The 14,466-nt window shown below is 40.5% G+C and overlaps 5 protein-coding genes; 2 read left to right on the forward strand and 3 right to left on the reverse strand.

Annotated features, from left to right (window-relative positions):
* Positions 1-64: 64 nt before the first annotated feature.
* Positions 65-1,156, reverse strand: FFUJ_08132 (toxD-like protein; the record flags this gene model as incomplete). XM_023581201.1 has 2 exons in its annotated part: positions 65-748; positions 851-1,156. The coding sequence occupies 2 exons, from the start codon at positions 1,154-1,156 to the stop codon at positions 65-67; spliced, it is 990 nt and encodes a 329-aa protein (XP_023433842.1).
* A 2,824-nt stretch (positions 1,157-3,980) lies between these two features.
* Positions 3,981-5,384, forward strand: FFUJ_08131 (probable mannosyltransferase involved in N-linked and O-linked glycosylation; the record flags this gene model as incomplete). XM_023581202.1 has 4 exons in its annotated part: positions 3,981-4,055; positions 4,124-4,915; positions 4,976-5,264; positions 5,317-5,384. The coding sequence occupies 4 exons, from the start codon at positions 3,981-3,983 to the stop codon at positions 5,382-5,384; spliced, it is 1,224 nt and encodes a 407-aa protein (XP_023433843.1).
* A 1,232-nt stretch (positions 5,385-6,616) lies between these two features.
* FFUJ_08130 (uncharacterized protein) lies at positions 6,617-7,443 on the forward strand (the record flags this gene model as incomplete). XM_023581203.1 has 3 exons in its annotated part: positions 6,617-6,674; positions 6,726-7,281; positions 7,335-7,443. The coding sequence occupies 3 exons, from the start codon at positions 6,617-6,619 to the stop codon at positions 7,441-7,443; spliced, it is 723 nt and encodes a 240-aa protein (XP_023433844.1).
* Positions 7,444-8,157: 714 nt separating this feature from the next.
* FFUJ_08129 (uncharacterized protein) lies at positions 8,158-8,935 on the reverse strand (the record flags this gene model as incomplete). XM_023581204.1 has 2 exons in its annotated part: positions 8,158-8,370; positions 8,423-8,935. The coding sequence occupies 2 exons, from the start codon at positions 8,933-8,935 to the stop codon at positions 8,158-8,160; spliced, it is 726 nt and encodes a 241-aa protein (XP_023433845.1).
* Positions 8,936-10,261: 1,326 nt separating this feature from the next.
* On the reverse strand, positions 10,262-11,384 carry FFUJ_08128 (related to UPC2-regulatory protein involved in control of sterol uptake; the record flags this gene model as incomplete). XM_023581206.1 has 2 exons in its annotated part: positions 10,262-11,115; positions 11,171-11,384. 2 exons carry the CDS (start codon positions 11,382-11,384, stop codon positions 10,262-10,264), a joined length of 1,068 nt encoding a protein of 355 aa, XP_023433846.1.
* Between the last annotated feature and the right edge of the window lie 3,082 nt (positions 11,385-14,466).

Raw genomic sequence — 14,466 nt, forward strand, 5'->3', positions numbered from 1 at the left:
GCAATTCTGAAAGATACTATTTATCCTAAATAATTATTACAGCTTAAAGCGCTGTCTGTTACTCTCATGCATTGAATCGGACAACCTGCTTGCCCCCCGCTACCTGACCCGCCCGCAATTTATCCAACCCCTCAAGTATACCATCAAAGCCGTCCTTCAGCTCAATAGTCGGGATCGGTTTCAAGATATGTGTAACTCGTGGTAGAGTTTCATAAAAGCGAACAAGGGCCGCTCGATCCTGTGGCCTGGCTTCAAACTTGGGTCCAATTGGTGGTAGCCACTGGAAAGCATGCCCCATAGCTGTATACGACATGACAAGGTCGTAAGTCACTCCAGGAGTGCTAGATTTGCCGTTGGGTAATAGCGTAACCACCTTACCGCCGCTAGGATTAAGCACCGCAGCGCAGATGGGTGTTGACTTGCCCTCAGAGAAACAATCCACCGCTTTTGTGATCTTGGGATAATCCTTGATGATGTCTTCAGCGACGGAGGGCGAGTTGTAGTCAAAGACTGCATCGGCACCATATTGCTTCACTAGCTGGGTTGAGCGGGGTGAGGCAGTTGTGACGACCGTGTATCCAGCTGCTTTTGCGAGTTGGATATGGTATAGGCCTGCACTGGTTGATCCAGCGTAAATGAAGATGGCTTCATCCTTGGGAGACATAGGCTTCGTGTCGAGGAAGGGAAGCCCGTAATGGACATTGAGGACCAGCATGGCTGTCACAGCAGAGACACCATATGTAGTTGCCTGAGTATCGCTTATTCCCTCTGGGACTTTAAAGGCCAGATCCGAATCTATCTTCAAATACTCAGCAAAGGCGCCCTTGTCAGGATATAAGCCTCCATGCACAGCGCCAGCAACACGATCGCCGATTTTCCATTTGTCTTTGGCTGCATCACCCACTTGGTGGACGACACCTGCGTAATCGCATCCGATGATAGAGTTGGGTGGAGAGATAATGTCGAGATGCTTGAAGTCTGTAGGGTTGAGGGCTACAGCTTTGACTTTGACGAGGATTTCGTTGGAGGAGATGGAGGGAATGGGTACATCGTCTTGGACACGACCGCCCTGGCCACCGATGGCTTTGCTGCGGGTGGCGTTGACGAGTCGTGTGACGATGCTGCGGTTGGAGACGAGCGCTTTCATGGTACTCATGATGATGATATTGATCTCGGATGAAAAGAACGTTGCAATTCGTTATGACTGGTCGCCAAACAAATGCTTTATATACGCATTGAGTTCCTAATGGGCACCATTTAACCAACTTTTTAGAGTTAAGAGAAAACCGCATTTATCAATCGATCGGGTAGTATGACGGCGTTGTTGAGTAATCGGCCTTATTCACTATTTTAGGTTCCAGCCACTGCCGAATTGACGTTATCTGGCCTCTGATCTTCTGCTTGCGGAGCAACCATCTGCCCGAGACAAGGACGCTAATCTTAAAATTGGTCCGGGTCCACGTCCGTCCTAGCGGAGTTTCGGGTAACTAGACGGTGCTCTGAATAACGCTGCCGATACTTGCAGCGGATAGAGCAGGAGTTTGAAAAGAAGCTTTTGACCGTTTCTGTTAACGGTATGGAAGAAATAGCGTAATCCTTATGGTTGTCTCCTTTTATAACCCGAGATATGAAAGCTTGGCACAATTACACCCGGCGCGAAAGCGCGTTGGTTTACAATTGTTGCCGAGGCTTAGGATAATCATCCCCAGAATCATGTATACGAGCAGTCAACCGAAATGATCAACATGATCAGGTAGAGTAGCTACAGTCTAGAGTGAATCAACTTTTGCTACAGTCTTGAGATCAAATTCACGACGTCTACCAAGCTCTGGTTGAGGAAACACGAAGGTGTCATTGGGGGTTGCAGACTCAGGACTCAGCGTTCTTCCCATGAATCAAGGCCCAGCCGGCTTTTCAATGGAGATGTATGAACTAGAGCAAATATGGCGCTTAGAAGCCCTACAGTGATGGAACTTGACTAGGCTCTGCTTAACGCAACTTTCAAGTCGTTGAGATCATTAACATCGCAAGCCGCCGGAACAAAACGTCTACGAATAGATTCCGCCTCGAGACTTATTGCCCACATCACGAAGTTTCTTAGGATTAGTATAGTTCTATTCGTTGCCAGTGACTAAGCAGGTCCCATTCGTCGGGCCACTAATGAAACTTGGCCCACGGCCAGGCTATCCTATATGCAACCAGCAACTTTGCGTCTGTACTTTATTTACGTGAGATCTGTCAGCTTGTTTCAATAAGAAAGCAAGATTCGGGTCGAGCCTGATTTAATGAGGAACTATTTCTTACTAGTGATGTGAATGCTGAAGAAAGTAATCAAACGCTTGACTGTGGGTGGAATGTCAGTGATGGTTTGTTGCGTCGCCATATTAGTATTATTGAGTGGTCCATGCTCTTGATAAATAAGCGTGATATTATATGTATTTTTGAATTAAAAGAGATCCTCTGGACGCTTTTAATACCGTCTTCCTTTAATCTCGTCAATGAGTCGAAGGACGCCCAAATTCTCATTTACTTCTTGGTGCTTTTTATTGTCAATTTCATCACGACAATAGAGCCAGCTTTCCTCAGTATCATCTCGAAATTCGCTGCTAATGTGCAAGGTAATTTGGCAAGAAGACAAGGGGTCAAGGGGGTGATGGGAAGTCTCAATTACCTGGTTACTGATGCATTTATTAATTCTCGTCAATCGACGTCGTACGCTTGATTACTTATTTAGCCGGTGTCATTACCAATATAGTAAGTAACATATTTCTATTCGAACACACTGATGCTTTTTATTGGACTAAGTACGCATTTCCATGTCGCGAAGCGCAGTCACGAATGATACGTATTTAGTAGGGTCGCGGCAGGGAAGATCGTTCAAATTATGGGATGCTGGAACTGCTGCCTTGATATCATCTTCAAGGACTACCTAGCCACGGTACCGTTTGTTGTTAGCTGGTCTTACGTAGGAGGTTTGCATACAATTAAATTTAGACGCTTCTGTTGAGGCTAGTGATCATGTAGCCAGCATATATGGTCAGCAGACAAAGCACTCTCTAAGACTTCTTAAACACCTTTTTTCATCGGAACATCTTTCAGGACATGAGAATTTTATCAGGACATTCAAACTCTTCCATGAAATAACTTACTGAAGCTCAACATGTTTCAGCAAGACGTCCACGCAACGCTGTCTGCAAAGAATCATGGTTCTTGCTTACAACTTGCATAAAAAGGCCGATCCTTAAAAAGAATAGCGTAATTTCTGCATGATGGGCCTGAGGAACGACATTTTTGACAACTGAGCCAATAGCCAGGTTTGGCCATAAAACCTCTCAATACTATACCGGAGATATTGAATTGAGAGTTGTTGATAAGCCTGAAGCTCGGGGTTAGTATGGATAAATATTAAAAATACATCAGGCTCGCGCAGCACCTCAAATTCAGGTTGTTGCACATGAGGCATATTATTCTATCCTCCTGATCGGCTTAATTGAGGCCGCTTTAAGGATGTCAATACTTGCTTTATCCCTTGAAAACTGAAATGTGTGCCAAGAGTAGCTGAATAGGTGGGCTTCATAAATGATGTTAAAATGCTAGCGTCACTGTCTTACTGTTAGACTTCCTAAGGGATAAGCTAATCTAAATAGAGGTTATATGAGTAGGTTTGTTTACCGGTTAAAGACTAGGTAGCAGGGTTGAAATTAAGTTTGGAATACAGGCACAACTGGATGAACATTGCCCTTGAGTGTCAAGGGATAAAAGCAAACTTAAATTCTTTACGAACTTGTGCACTTAGCGCCATGATGTGGTACACTGCCTGTTTTAAATACTGAATAAAATCCTCTTCTTATTCTGTCGATTGTCTGTTAATTTCATTATTCTACTGGCTTCTGTGTTTTCTTTTTCTCTTATTTATCTTTTTCTTATTTTCTATTCCTTCTCTTATATATAGGTTACAACACCATACCATTCACGGCAATATGCGCTTCGGATCTGCGCCTGTTTCTGTTAAAAGATCCAGGCTATATTTAAGGATAATTGTCCTCATAATTCTGGTAAGCTCTCTTTGTGATCTAGCCGAGATTCTGGACCGTGTAGCTTAGACGGCTTATGACATACATAGGCACTAGGTCTACTAGTATATCTAAGGCCCGCAAGCATATTCTCAGAGTCTTGGTGTAATGCCTTCGATTTCAGGTCTCGGAACTGTCGTGCTGAGCCGCCTGCCGCATCTCACGTAGAGACAAATAATGCTTTGTTAAAGCAAACACCAAACCGGCCGCCAAACCAGCCTTTCCGCATGAACGCTACATTTGTCACCCTTGCGCGGAACAGCGATGTATGGAACATAGCCAAGTCGATACGGCAAGTCGAAGATCGTTTCAATAGAAAGTACGGATATGACTGGGTGTTTTTGAACGAGAAGCCATTCGATGCGACCTTCAAAAGAGTAACCAGCGCCCTTGTATCAGGCAAAACCTATTACGGCTTGATCCCGCCAGAGAACTGGTCATTTCCTGATTGGATTGACCAGGACAAAGCAAAGAAAACTAGAGAGGATATGGCCCAGAGGCAAATAATCTACGGAGACTCTGTGAGCTATCGCCATATGTGCAGATTTGAATCGGGCTTCTTTTTTCGACAACCTCTCATGATGAACTATGATTACTACTGGCGGGTAGAACCAGATATCCAACTCTATTGCGATCTCGATTACGACCCTTTCAAGTTTATGAAGGAACAGAAGAAAAAGTACAGCTTTGTGTTGAGTCTTCCTGAGTATATCGAGACGATTCCTACCCTTTGGGACATTACCAAGCAATTTTTCGAGAGCAATCCTGGTCATCTAAGCCCACACAACTCCATGGACTTTTTGAGTGATGACAATGGGTCAACATATAACAAGTGTCACTTTGTACGTCATCGCACAACACCAAAACAATGGCGAGTGAGAAGACTAACATTTCCAATCTAGTGGTCAAATTTTGAGATTGGCGACTTGAACTTTTTCAGAAGTCAAAAATATCTGGATTATTTCAACCATCTCGATCAAGCCGGCGGCTTTTTCTATGAGAGATGGGGCGACGCTCCGATTCACTCAATCGCAGCCGGGCTTATGCTTGATAAGTCTGAGATTCATTTCTTTGACGACATCGCGTATTGGCACAATCCTTTCACTCACTGTCCAACAGATGTCAAGAAAAGACTCGAACTTCGTTGCCACTGCAATCCAAAAGACAATAACGATTGGAAAGGTTATTCTTGTAAGTTCCTAGTGACTTATGATTAAAATGTCTCCATTAAAACAGCCACTAGGTACATCAAAGTTTTTTGATTCTCAAGGGATGGAAAAGCCGGAGGGTTATGAGAACCAACAGGATTGATGAAGGAAAGTAGTTCTGGCCGATGTCCAATGTAATTGTAAAGGAAGAGGTCTCGTAGGTAACTGTAGCTTAGCTATATAACGCCAGCCCTAACATTTGAGTTACACTTGGGTCTTATATGTACTTTCCTGATATAGTAATCCTAAAAAGAAAGAATAGTTCTCGCATTACTATTGCTGCCATGATATATGATAGTACAGTAACTCGCTGTTTGTGGTTAACTTTATCAATCTTATCAAGAAAGAGTCAGCCAACTCTCGATTCCTTACCTGGCAAGTATAGGATAACAAGCAAATACGGCTGATCTTATAACAAAGCTAGGTCTCGGCAAGCCCTTTCTTCACAAAAGCTGTAAAACAACAGTTAAGCACTACTCGAAAGTGCAGAATCTTTTAAACTCTTGTTCGTGCTCTTCAAGTCCCGCATCACTGTTTTGCACCAGGGATTTTGATATGATTCTCAGAGTCAAGGACAAATTTCTATTAAAAGATAATACCCCAGCTTTTGCGACCACTAAGAGAGGGAATTATCGACAACATCGTGCCTGTAAGGGATCAGACCAAAAAAAAAAAAAAAAAAAATTAAAAAAATTAGAAAAAAAAAATAGAGCGACTCCGAAGAGATAGAGGAAGATAAGTATGTATTAATAAATCTATAAAAGCCCTTCTTTATTGGATTTAAAGGTAGGACACAAATACAGCCTATAGGGTTATGGTTAGTTACTAGTCAGAATAAAAGAAATTGCTACCTAGTAAGGAAGGCCTTTAAGAGATTTATATTAGTGTTCCTGTTTGAATTAACCACTAACTAGAGACTGAGGTTTGTGTCTTATACTTTAACAATTCACCATAATCCTAGGTTGGAGAAATTAGCCTTATAAGGCATTGCAGGTAATAAGCCATTTCAACCCTACCCTCTCTTGACTTTTTGGGGTCAAGTCTTGATCTTACCAGGCATCAGCCTCATACTTGTGCCCAGTCCTTGCGCAAAGGGCCAGGTGCTGGAAAGTCTTCGATTCGATGTGATTGGCTAGACAGCTTGCTAGACTGAGTGGCTGGGTGAGACTATTGAGGCCTTGCTTGTATGTGTGCGCCAATGACGTATTTGCAAGTGGCTATGTTCTCTGGAATCTAACGCACTTGCTTTTGTTTATGAGGCAGTGCATTCTGCGCTTTTCTATAAAATCTAACACGAAGGCATCTCTTTCTTGAGACTACAGTCCATCAGCAATCATGTCGACCGCAACTCAACAGCAGGAAGTTCGCCGGCGATTTCCAAGACAATATCCAGGTACGTATGTATCCAACAGATAATCTCACCAAAATCTCACGGCATAAGCAGGCTTTATATCTGATATACAACCCGTTCCCGTCAGCAGCAGGTATACACCCCCATTAAAGAACATCGAGCTTCTTGAAGTGGCACACATATTCAGCCGCCTCGAATGCAAAATTCTTGAATGTTCTGCGCAGGTTCTGCAAAACCAAACTCGAGATGAGGATCAGAGGGAGCCCGATGAGCAACAACATTTGATTCGCATCGAGAAGGCTAGGAGCGACCTGCTTGACGTCCATGGCGGGAAATATCATTTTTCAGAAGGCTACCTCAAAGATCGGGAGCTTTTGAGGGAATGGGATTTAGCCGCTTCTGTGCACCGCGAATTATTCCGACAAGATCCCGCAAGCAAGAATGAGAAAAATATTCAAATTGCAACTGATTATGCAAAAATTCTTCAGAAATTCGCATCTCCTCTACCGGCGGCATTGAAGCTGGCCGCCGAAAAGGGCAGTCTTGATGTGTTGACGAGGAACGCGATAGGAGATAAGTACTTGTTTCTGGATGCCATATTTAATTTCCTCCATGAACAACTGTCAACAAATCGTCAGTTTCCAACATGGTAAGATATAACTAAACCATATGTCTTTATATCATACTAAGCCTTCTGAACAGGGAAAATATGTCTGAGAACCTTGGGGAATTATCTTCCAAAGCCTCAGCATCTAAGGCCAGAGCGACAGACCAGAACATAGTAATGAATCCCTATGTACCTCATCTATGAGAAGTTTGACTAATACAACATAGGGTCTTAGGGCTTTTTCTATAGTGCTATGGACTGCCTTCATTGTTACAGTCTTCTGTAGCGGCCCGATGCTCGCATATGCTTGGAACTTCTCAGATCGCAAGCCTGGGATATGGGCTGAAGAAGATTTCTTTTTTCTCCTCCAGGGTTGCATAATGCAGATCTTCGGTCTTTGTGTCGGTGCGCTTCCTCTTATGAGGAGCAAGACGGTACCTGCAGCTGCTTGGGCCTTGCCAAGCGGTTGCGCAGTGGTTTTGACGATTTTATCGCCATTTTTCTACTGTTTCGTATCGAAATGGTGGAGTTCGTTTATTGTCTCGATAGCGGCGTCAGTGCAGGCATTTCTGGTGCTTCAAATCGCACTATTTAATATGTGATATATTAAGTAGGCAGTTTATACTGTTTACAAACTTGTTCAGTTGTGTTCTAGAGAGGATGCGGAACTCGTTGAAGGCATTCCTGCGCTAATCTGTAGGCGACACTTGGTCGAGACCGTCGTTGCTACTCATGTATTCTATCTAGTAGTCACTCGGCAGATGTTTGCATATTGTCGCAGCGTGACTATGTACTCGATGCTCCAGACTGGCTGGTCCAGCTGACCTTACTTGCACATTGTATCTGACAAGTCTAGACGAGACATCGTGCGGGAATAGAGGACGGTAGAAACCCTCAGCTTCAATAAACTAAGCAGATCTAGGCTCCGACAGTTGCCTTGATAAATGATTGAAACTCATCCATGTTTCGGGTCTGTACATAAACTGAGCCAGGGCCAGTGAAACGGCATACCAGACCTTCGCCCGTCTTCAATCCGGTCATAGCTCCTCCACCAGCCTTTTCGATGGAGTACTTGCAGCTCCAAGCCACAAGATGCCCGTTATCAACAATATGTTGTTCTCCAGGCCGAAGCTATTCATCAGAGTCAGTGGCGCCCGGTACTTAAATGTTTGTGAAATCTTACGTCCAGTCGGTCGACAGCACCAAAACTTGTCAGCCACATAATTCCTTGACCCTCAATACGAAAGACAAAGAGATCCTCCCCCGAGAACAGCGCCTTGCCAATACCCTGAGTCTCCCTCTTCTTGCTAACCTCGGAAGTGCAGGCGAGGAAAGCGTCTCTGCCGATGGTCCAAGACTGGTGACCATCAACATGCAGGGTAATGATATCCCCAAACAGCGTTGGACCAAGCGCGATGCGTCCGGGGCCGGTATACGTCGACTCGTACAGGTTACCACCGGTGAAGAGCTTACCCAGAGAAAATTTGGACTTTCCAGCTAACTCAATAGAGCCAGACATGTGAATCATGGCACCTGACTTGGAGCGCACCACGGCGCCTTGCTGGAGATCCACATTGAGCACGGCGTTGGTGTCGCGGTGGGCGATGCTGTAGGTACCGCCTGGAAACGCCCCTCTGTCATTGCTTGGGGGTTGTATCGCTTGTTGATGCTGCGGGTATTCTTGTTGGTGAGCCATGGCGAAGAAATGAAAGCTAGTATTATTATGAGGTTGTGTGAGAATGAAGAAATGGATGTAAGGGAAGATGACAGATGTCAGATCTATTTATATGCTTATTTCTTGCTCTGCTGACATTGATCTTATCTTTTCCAGCAGTGACATAAAGTTCGGTACTTCGGTAAAATACAGTGGTTCAGCTCTGCTGATCCCAGTAAGCCTTGGCCTGTTTAGGCAAGTCGGTATTGAAATGTGCCTTGTCTTACCCTCCTCGGGACTAGAACAGAAAGTACGGAGGTTCCGTGCAGGGGTTTTTGACAAGTAAACAGCCTTATGACCTTTAAATCCCCGAGCCATCCCTGCACTCTATTCAATGATTCGTGGTGAGTTGAAGTAACTCTTATATAAGTCTGGCCAGTCACTTACGCAACTGTAATCACATGAAAATGCCGCTTCTGCAATCGTGTTTTAGACATCCCCCTGACTACAGGATTGCGAGTCATGCTAATCGTTGTTGAGAGGCAGACGTGATTCGTGTGAAACAAGGCTTCTGAGTGCCATGGCCGCTTCAGTTGATGTATACGATGAGAAGTACTAAAGTGTTTCTGTTGTTAGCCCTGCGTACTTCTCGATTTACAAGACGTACAATAATAACTTGACTATTGCGTCTAGAAACTCTCAATATGGTGCTTGGGTATAGTATTTCAACCAAGTTCTCTGGGATGTTTATTTAATTTCTGATGGACTAATAGTTCGAAAGGGGAGCCCCAAAGGATTCTCGTTCTAGTCGAGGCGTGCGTCAACTCAGGCGAGCTGCACATGACTGATGATACCGTCGAAATTAACCAGAATCATCTCCTTGTCACTTACTACGACTAGGAAAATAAGAGAAGCTCTGCAATCATTCAATTCTTTTCCAACTTGACCTTCTATGAGTACTTCGCTTAAGGTGATTGCGAAAGGATGTGCCCTTATCTTTACTGTATAATAAGCGTGAACGAGATGAAGTAAACCGATAATGGACAGTCTGTGATCACTACGGCCGTTGTTGATCACCACTGTCCTGGTGACCTGTACTACAGGAACCAAAGCCATGACATTGGAGTTGGCCTAGCCATATTGGTGGGAATTGGGGTTGCCAGGATGTCAAAGAAAGTCAAGTCGATGGCTCAAGCCAGTTCAATGTTATTGCTGTTCATAATGGCAATCACCTGTTCTACATGGCTGAGGGTGATGTGGAGTCTAACATCAGTCATGGTATTCACAAGAGGTAGATCATTAGTGCTATTGAATGTCAGGGACGTAGACTTGGGCTAGAGAGATCCACTCCCTTATGTATATCTGTTGTTATTCGTGAATAACCTCTAAAGGCCATATCAACCATTCCCTCCAGTAACTGCCCAAGATATCTGCTATTACCTCCACTATCGCTTTGCCCCAGCCCTCCATGAACCAGTAATTTCTGATCTTATGCAGGAGTGCTCCAAACAGGGAAAACAGGATCAAAGCTGGCGGTTGCCTCTGCCGCAAGAGTGCGAAATACGAGTCCTGTGCAAAATGAATGAACATCAGAGGCGCAGACCACTCTTTGTTATATCCCCAGTTGCTTCTCCTCTCAGAGTCCATTTCGCGGAACTGCGATGAGTAAAGTCTACATTTTCGGAGAACTTGAAGCGCCTCTTCATAGACCTCAGCACTATCGGAGTCGTTCCAAGATTCGCGGGCTCGGCAAAAATGGGCATCTTCTGGGTCCTGACTTTCTTGATCTGGATCAAGTTCATACCAGTTCCCCGTACTCATTATGGCCTTCATTCTTCCGAGTCGGATGTAATTATGTGTGGGCTCAAGCACGGCTTTCAGACCGCGGATCATAGGAATCCATTCTGTACCCAAGACCCTTTCCTTTTGGGCTGATGTGGACGAGGTGGGGCTTCCATCTATACCCTGATGAAGTGGATTTGACGTAGCGAAGATGTATAGAACATTGCATATGGACCATGTAAACAATGCCTCACTGTTTTCTTTTGTGATAAGGCAAAGTTCTTGTCGGAATCCGGTCAAGGCCTCGTTGTGATGATACATGCCAACTAGCCAACTCCGGGTTCGCTGGGTTGGGTACGTGTAAGCAATGTGTAAAGCGGACAGGCCTAGCAATGCATGCAAGACGAATGGATATTGGAAACCAATCTCTGGAAGGGCTTCTTGCCATATGTGAAGTGTCTTAGAGCACCTACAAAGGTCAACGCTTGTGTGTACTGTCCAGTGATGAAGCAACTGTAACTGATTCAACTCCAGTGTTTGGCTGATCGCATGGCCAAGACTCTGGAGTGCTAGAGCTGGATTTACTGATGATCCTGATGGCGACGCTAACACGCCCAGTGGCGAGTGTACCGGGGCGGGTAGCGGTGGTGTTGTAGTAGATTCGACTACTGCTTCCGGGTATTTGCAAACGGTTCGGCGGTTCAGGCATGACTGGCATGTCGGGTGTTCCTCGCTACACTGACAAGGGGACAAAAGCTCGTTTCAGCCTTGGCTAAACAAGGGGAAAAGGAATTCAGAGGCACGCTTACCTTGACTCGACGTTTCCTGCAGGTGAAGCAGCCATTCCTGGACTTGAGGTGTGGCCTCCGTACCCGAGGTCTTAGTGTTGACGGCCCCATAATTAATCACCAGTCTAGGCAAACACAACAGCATGCAGTCAGCAGGGCTGGGTGTTGAAACTCTAACCGATGTATAATAGAGAACGAAGAGTGGAATGGGAAAGTGATTGAGAACGAAGAGAAGATGAAAAGAATCGTGTTGCTAAGTTTCAGGTGGCAAAGAGGAGTTCAGAAAATCACTGATGGGGTATGGCTCCTGTAAGAACTACCTACAGAAGGCTAAATCGACATCTGTGCCAAAATTCATCTTTTAGTAGGCCAACCCTATACCGTATAGTGCTATAGTTAATATTCCTTATAATTTAATATAAGTAGGGTAAATATAGGTCTAACTAATTATAGCCCTTTACTTAAGAGGGTTATATGGCTTTATATAACTTTATAATAGTTATTATTAATTTTAAGTTTAGCTTTATTTTTATCCCTTAAATCTATTATACCTTATAAGGTAAGAAATCCTTACTTTTAGTATATTATATTTACCTGTAATTGCCCTTTATAACCTAATATATGCCTTATTAAATTTATATGCTTTAGAGCTTTATTTTTATTCTACTTTAAAGTAATTTAAAGTATATTTCCCCTTTAATTTTATACCTAAAGCCAGATTACTAAGGCGCTAGGCTTTAGCCTATATTAACCCTTCTTTTACCTTACCTTTATACCCTCTTATGCCTTTATATTATATTAATTAAGGTTATATAATTAAGGGCTTTATTTTTATATCTCTTTTATTTTTTATTTTTTATATTTTAGTATATTATATAAGTAACTTAAGGCTAATATTTAATTAAAGGATCTATCTAGATATTATAAAGACCTATATAATTTTATAATATTATACCTTCTTATAAAACCGTAAAGGCTAAAAGAGAGCATTTAGCCTATAAAGCTAAAGAAGCCTATCTTATAGAGAAGGTTAAAGCTAAGTATATTACTATAAAAGAGGCTAAAGCTAAGTATATTACTATTAAGAAGGCTAAAGCTAATTATATTACTGCTAAAAAGGCCAAAGAGAAATATATTGCCTTTAAAAAGAAGCTTAAAGCTAACTATATTGCTACTTAAAAGAAAAAGGCTAAAAAAGCCTATATTACTGCTAAGAAGTTTAAAGTAAAGTATATTAAATTAAAGTAATATTATAATAAGCTTATAGAAATGCTTACTTATATTAAAAAGGAAATAGATAATAAAGCTCTTAAAGAGGATTATATTATTAAGAAGGAGTAACTTAAATATTAGCTATATATCCTTAAATATAATAATAATAAAGACTATAGAGCTATAAAGGAAGCTTTATAATATAACTTTAGTAACTATACTTTTAAGTATCTAGCTAAGGAGGTTAATAAGATTCCTACCTTTACTTTTAACTATAAGGCTAAATGCCTTTTTATAAATCTATAGTTAACTATTTAAGTATATATAAATATATTAAAGAATTATTCCTATAAAGGCCTTATATATATAAAGTTTAATAAAAATAAAGTAAGATATTTAATTACTTTTTATTTTATATTATATTATACTAATTTATATAGCTTCTTAAGGAGCCTAATTTACTCTTTTTATATAAAAAGAAAGGTAAGAACCTTAAGGCTAAGTATATACTTAAATTCTTATTACAGAATGCTAATACTATACTTTACTATTTATATAAATTTATAATGCCTAAATCACTTTTATATAATAAGTATATATTTAGTAATAGTACTTTTACCTATTGCTATATTATAGCTCTATTTAAGGGCTATACTAATTGCCTTTAGAACTATTTAGGACTAAACTGTAGCTATATTAGGGGTATATACTTATAGTGCCTTATATATCTCTATATTAACTTATTTAATAGTAACTCCTAAAAAGTATAAGGCTATATTTAATACTATTTCTATTATTAGTAATAATAGTAGCTTTTTATCTAATAGTAAAGAGGACCTTATAAATATATTAAAGGACTTTACTAAAAAGGAGTATTATAAACTCTCTTAATTTTTCTATAAGGTTATTAACTATAAGAAAAAGAAGAAGAAATCTAAGGGTAAGGGTAAGTCTAAGTCTAAGAAGGTAAAAGGCAGTAAATAAAGTATTTTAATTCTATATATAACTATTTAAAATAATATTAACTTCTTTTAGCTACCTGTAATTAGTTTTTAGGTCTTTATTTTTATAAGAATATAGCTTATAGGTTATAAATTATAACTAGTATTATAAATATATAGAGCACTATAAAGTATTACAGGCTACTATAAATAACTATAGGGCATATAAAGTATTATAATACCTAGTAGTAAAAGTTTAATGTTTTTATTAACTTACTTTATTAATTAATTATATTCTTAAATTATATCTATAATAGATATATATATAGATTTTATAGCACCTTATAGCACCTTATAGTACCTTATAATTCCTTATTATAAGTAATTTTAAATATTTTTTTTAATATTACTAGCTATAGTTAGTATAATATATTTATATACTGTATTTTAGGGCTATATACTATAGTATAAGGCTATATATTATTTTTTATAGTCTTATCTTAAGCCCCTTAATATAAATTTATTTTTTTATATTATATTAATCTTTCTTTTAACCTTATAATAAGCTCTAAAGGGCGCCTCCTTATTAACCTTAATGCTTTCTGTATTTAAATTAAATAATGGAAGTATTATAACTAAATAACTGCAGATAATATTATATAGCGTATTTTAATTAAGTTTAATATTTCTACCTTTTATAAAGTATTATATTAATATCTTTAGACTTAACAGTTAAATTAAATAATATCTAATATAATTTAGGCCTAAATAGAAGATATTAAGGCATTATAAAATTATATTAAAGAGCTTTTCTTTAAAAATATTCTTAAGGATAAAAATATCCTTTTTT

This window comes from Fusarium fujikuroi, chromosome FFUJ_chr07, assembly GCF_900079805.1.
Source record: "Fusarium fujikuroi IMI 58289 draft genome, chromosome FFUJ_chr07".
In the NCBI taxonomy this organism is placed as follows: Eukaryota; Fungi; Ascomycota; class Sordariomycetes; order Hypocreales; family Nectriaceae; genus Fusarium; species Fusarium fujikuroi.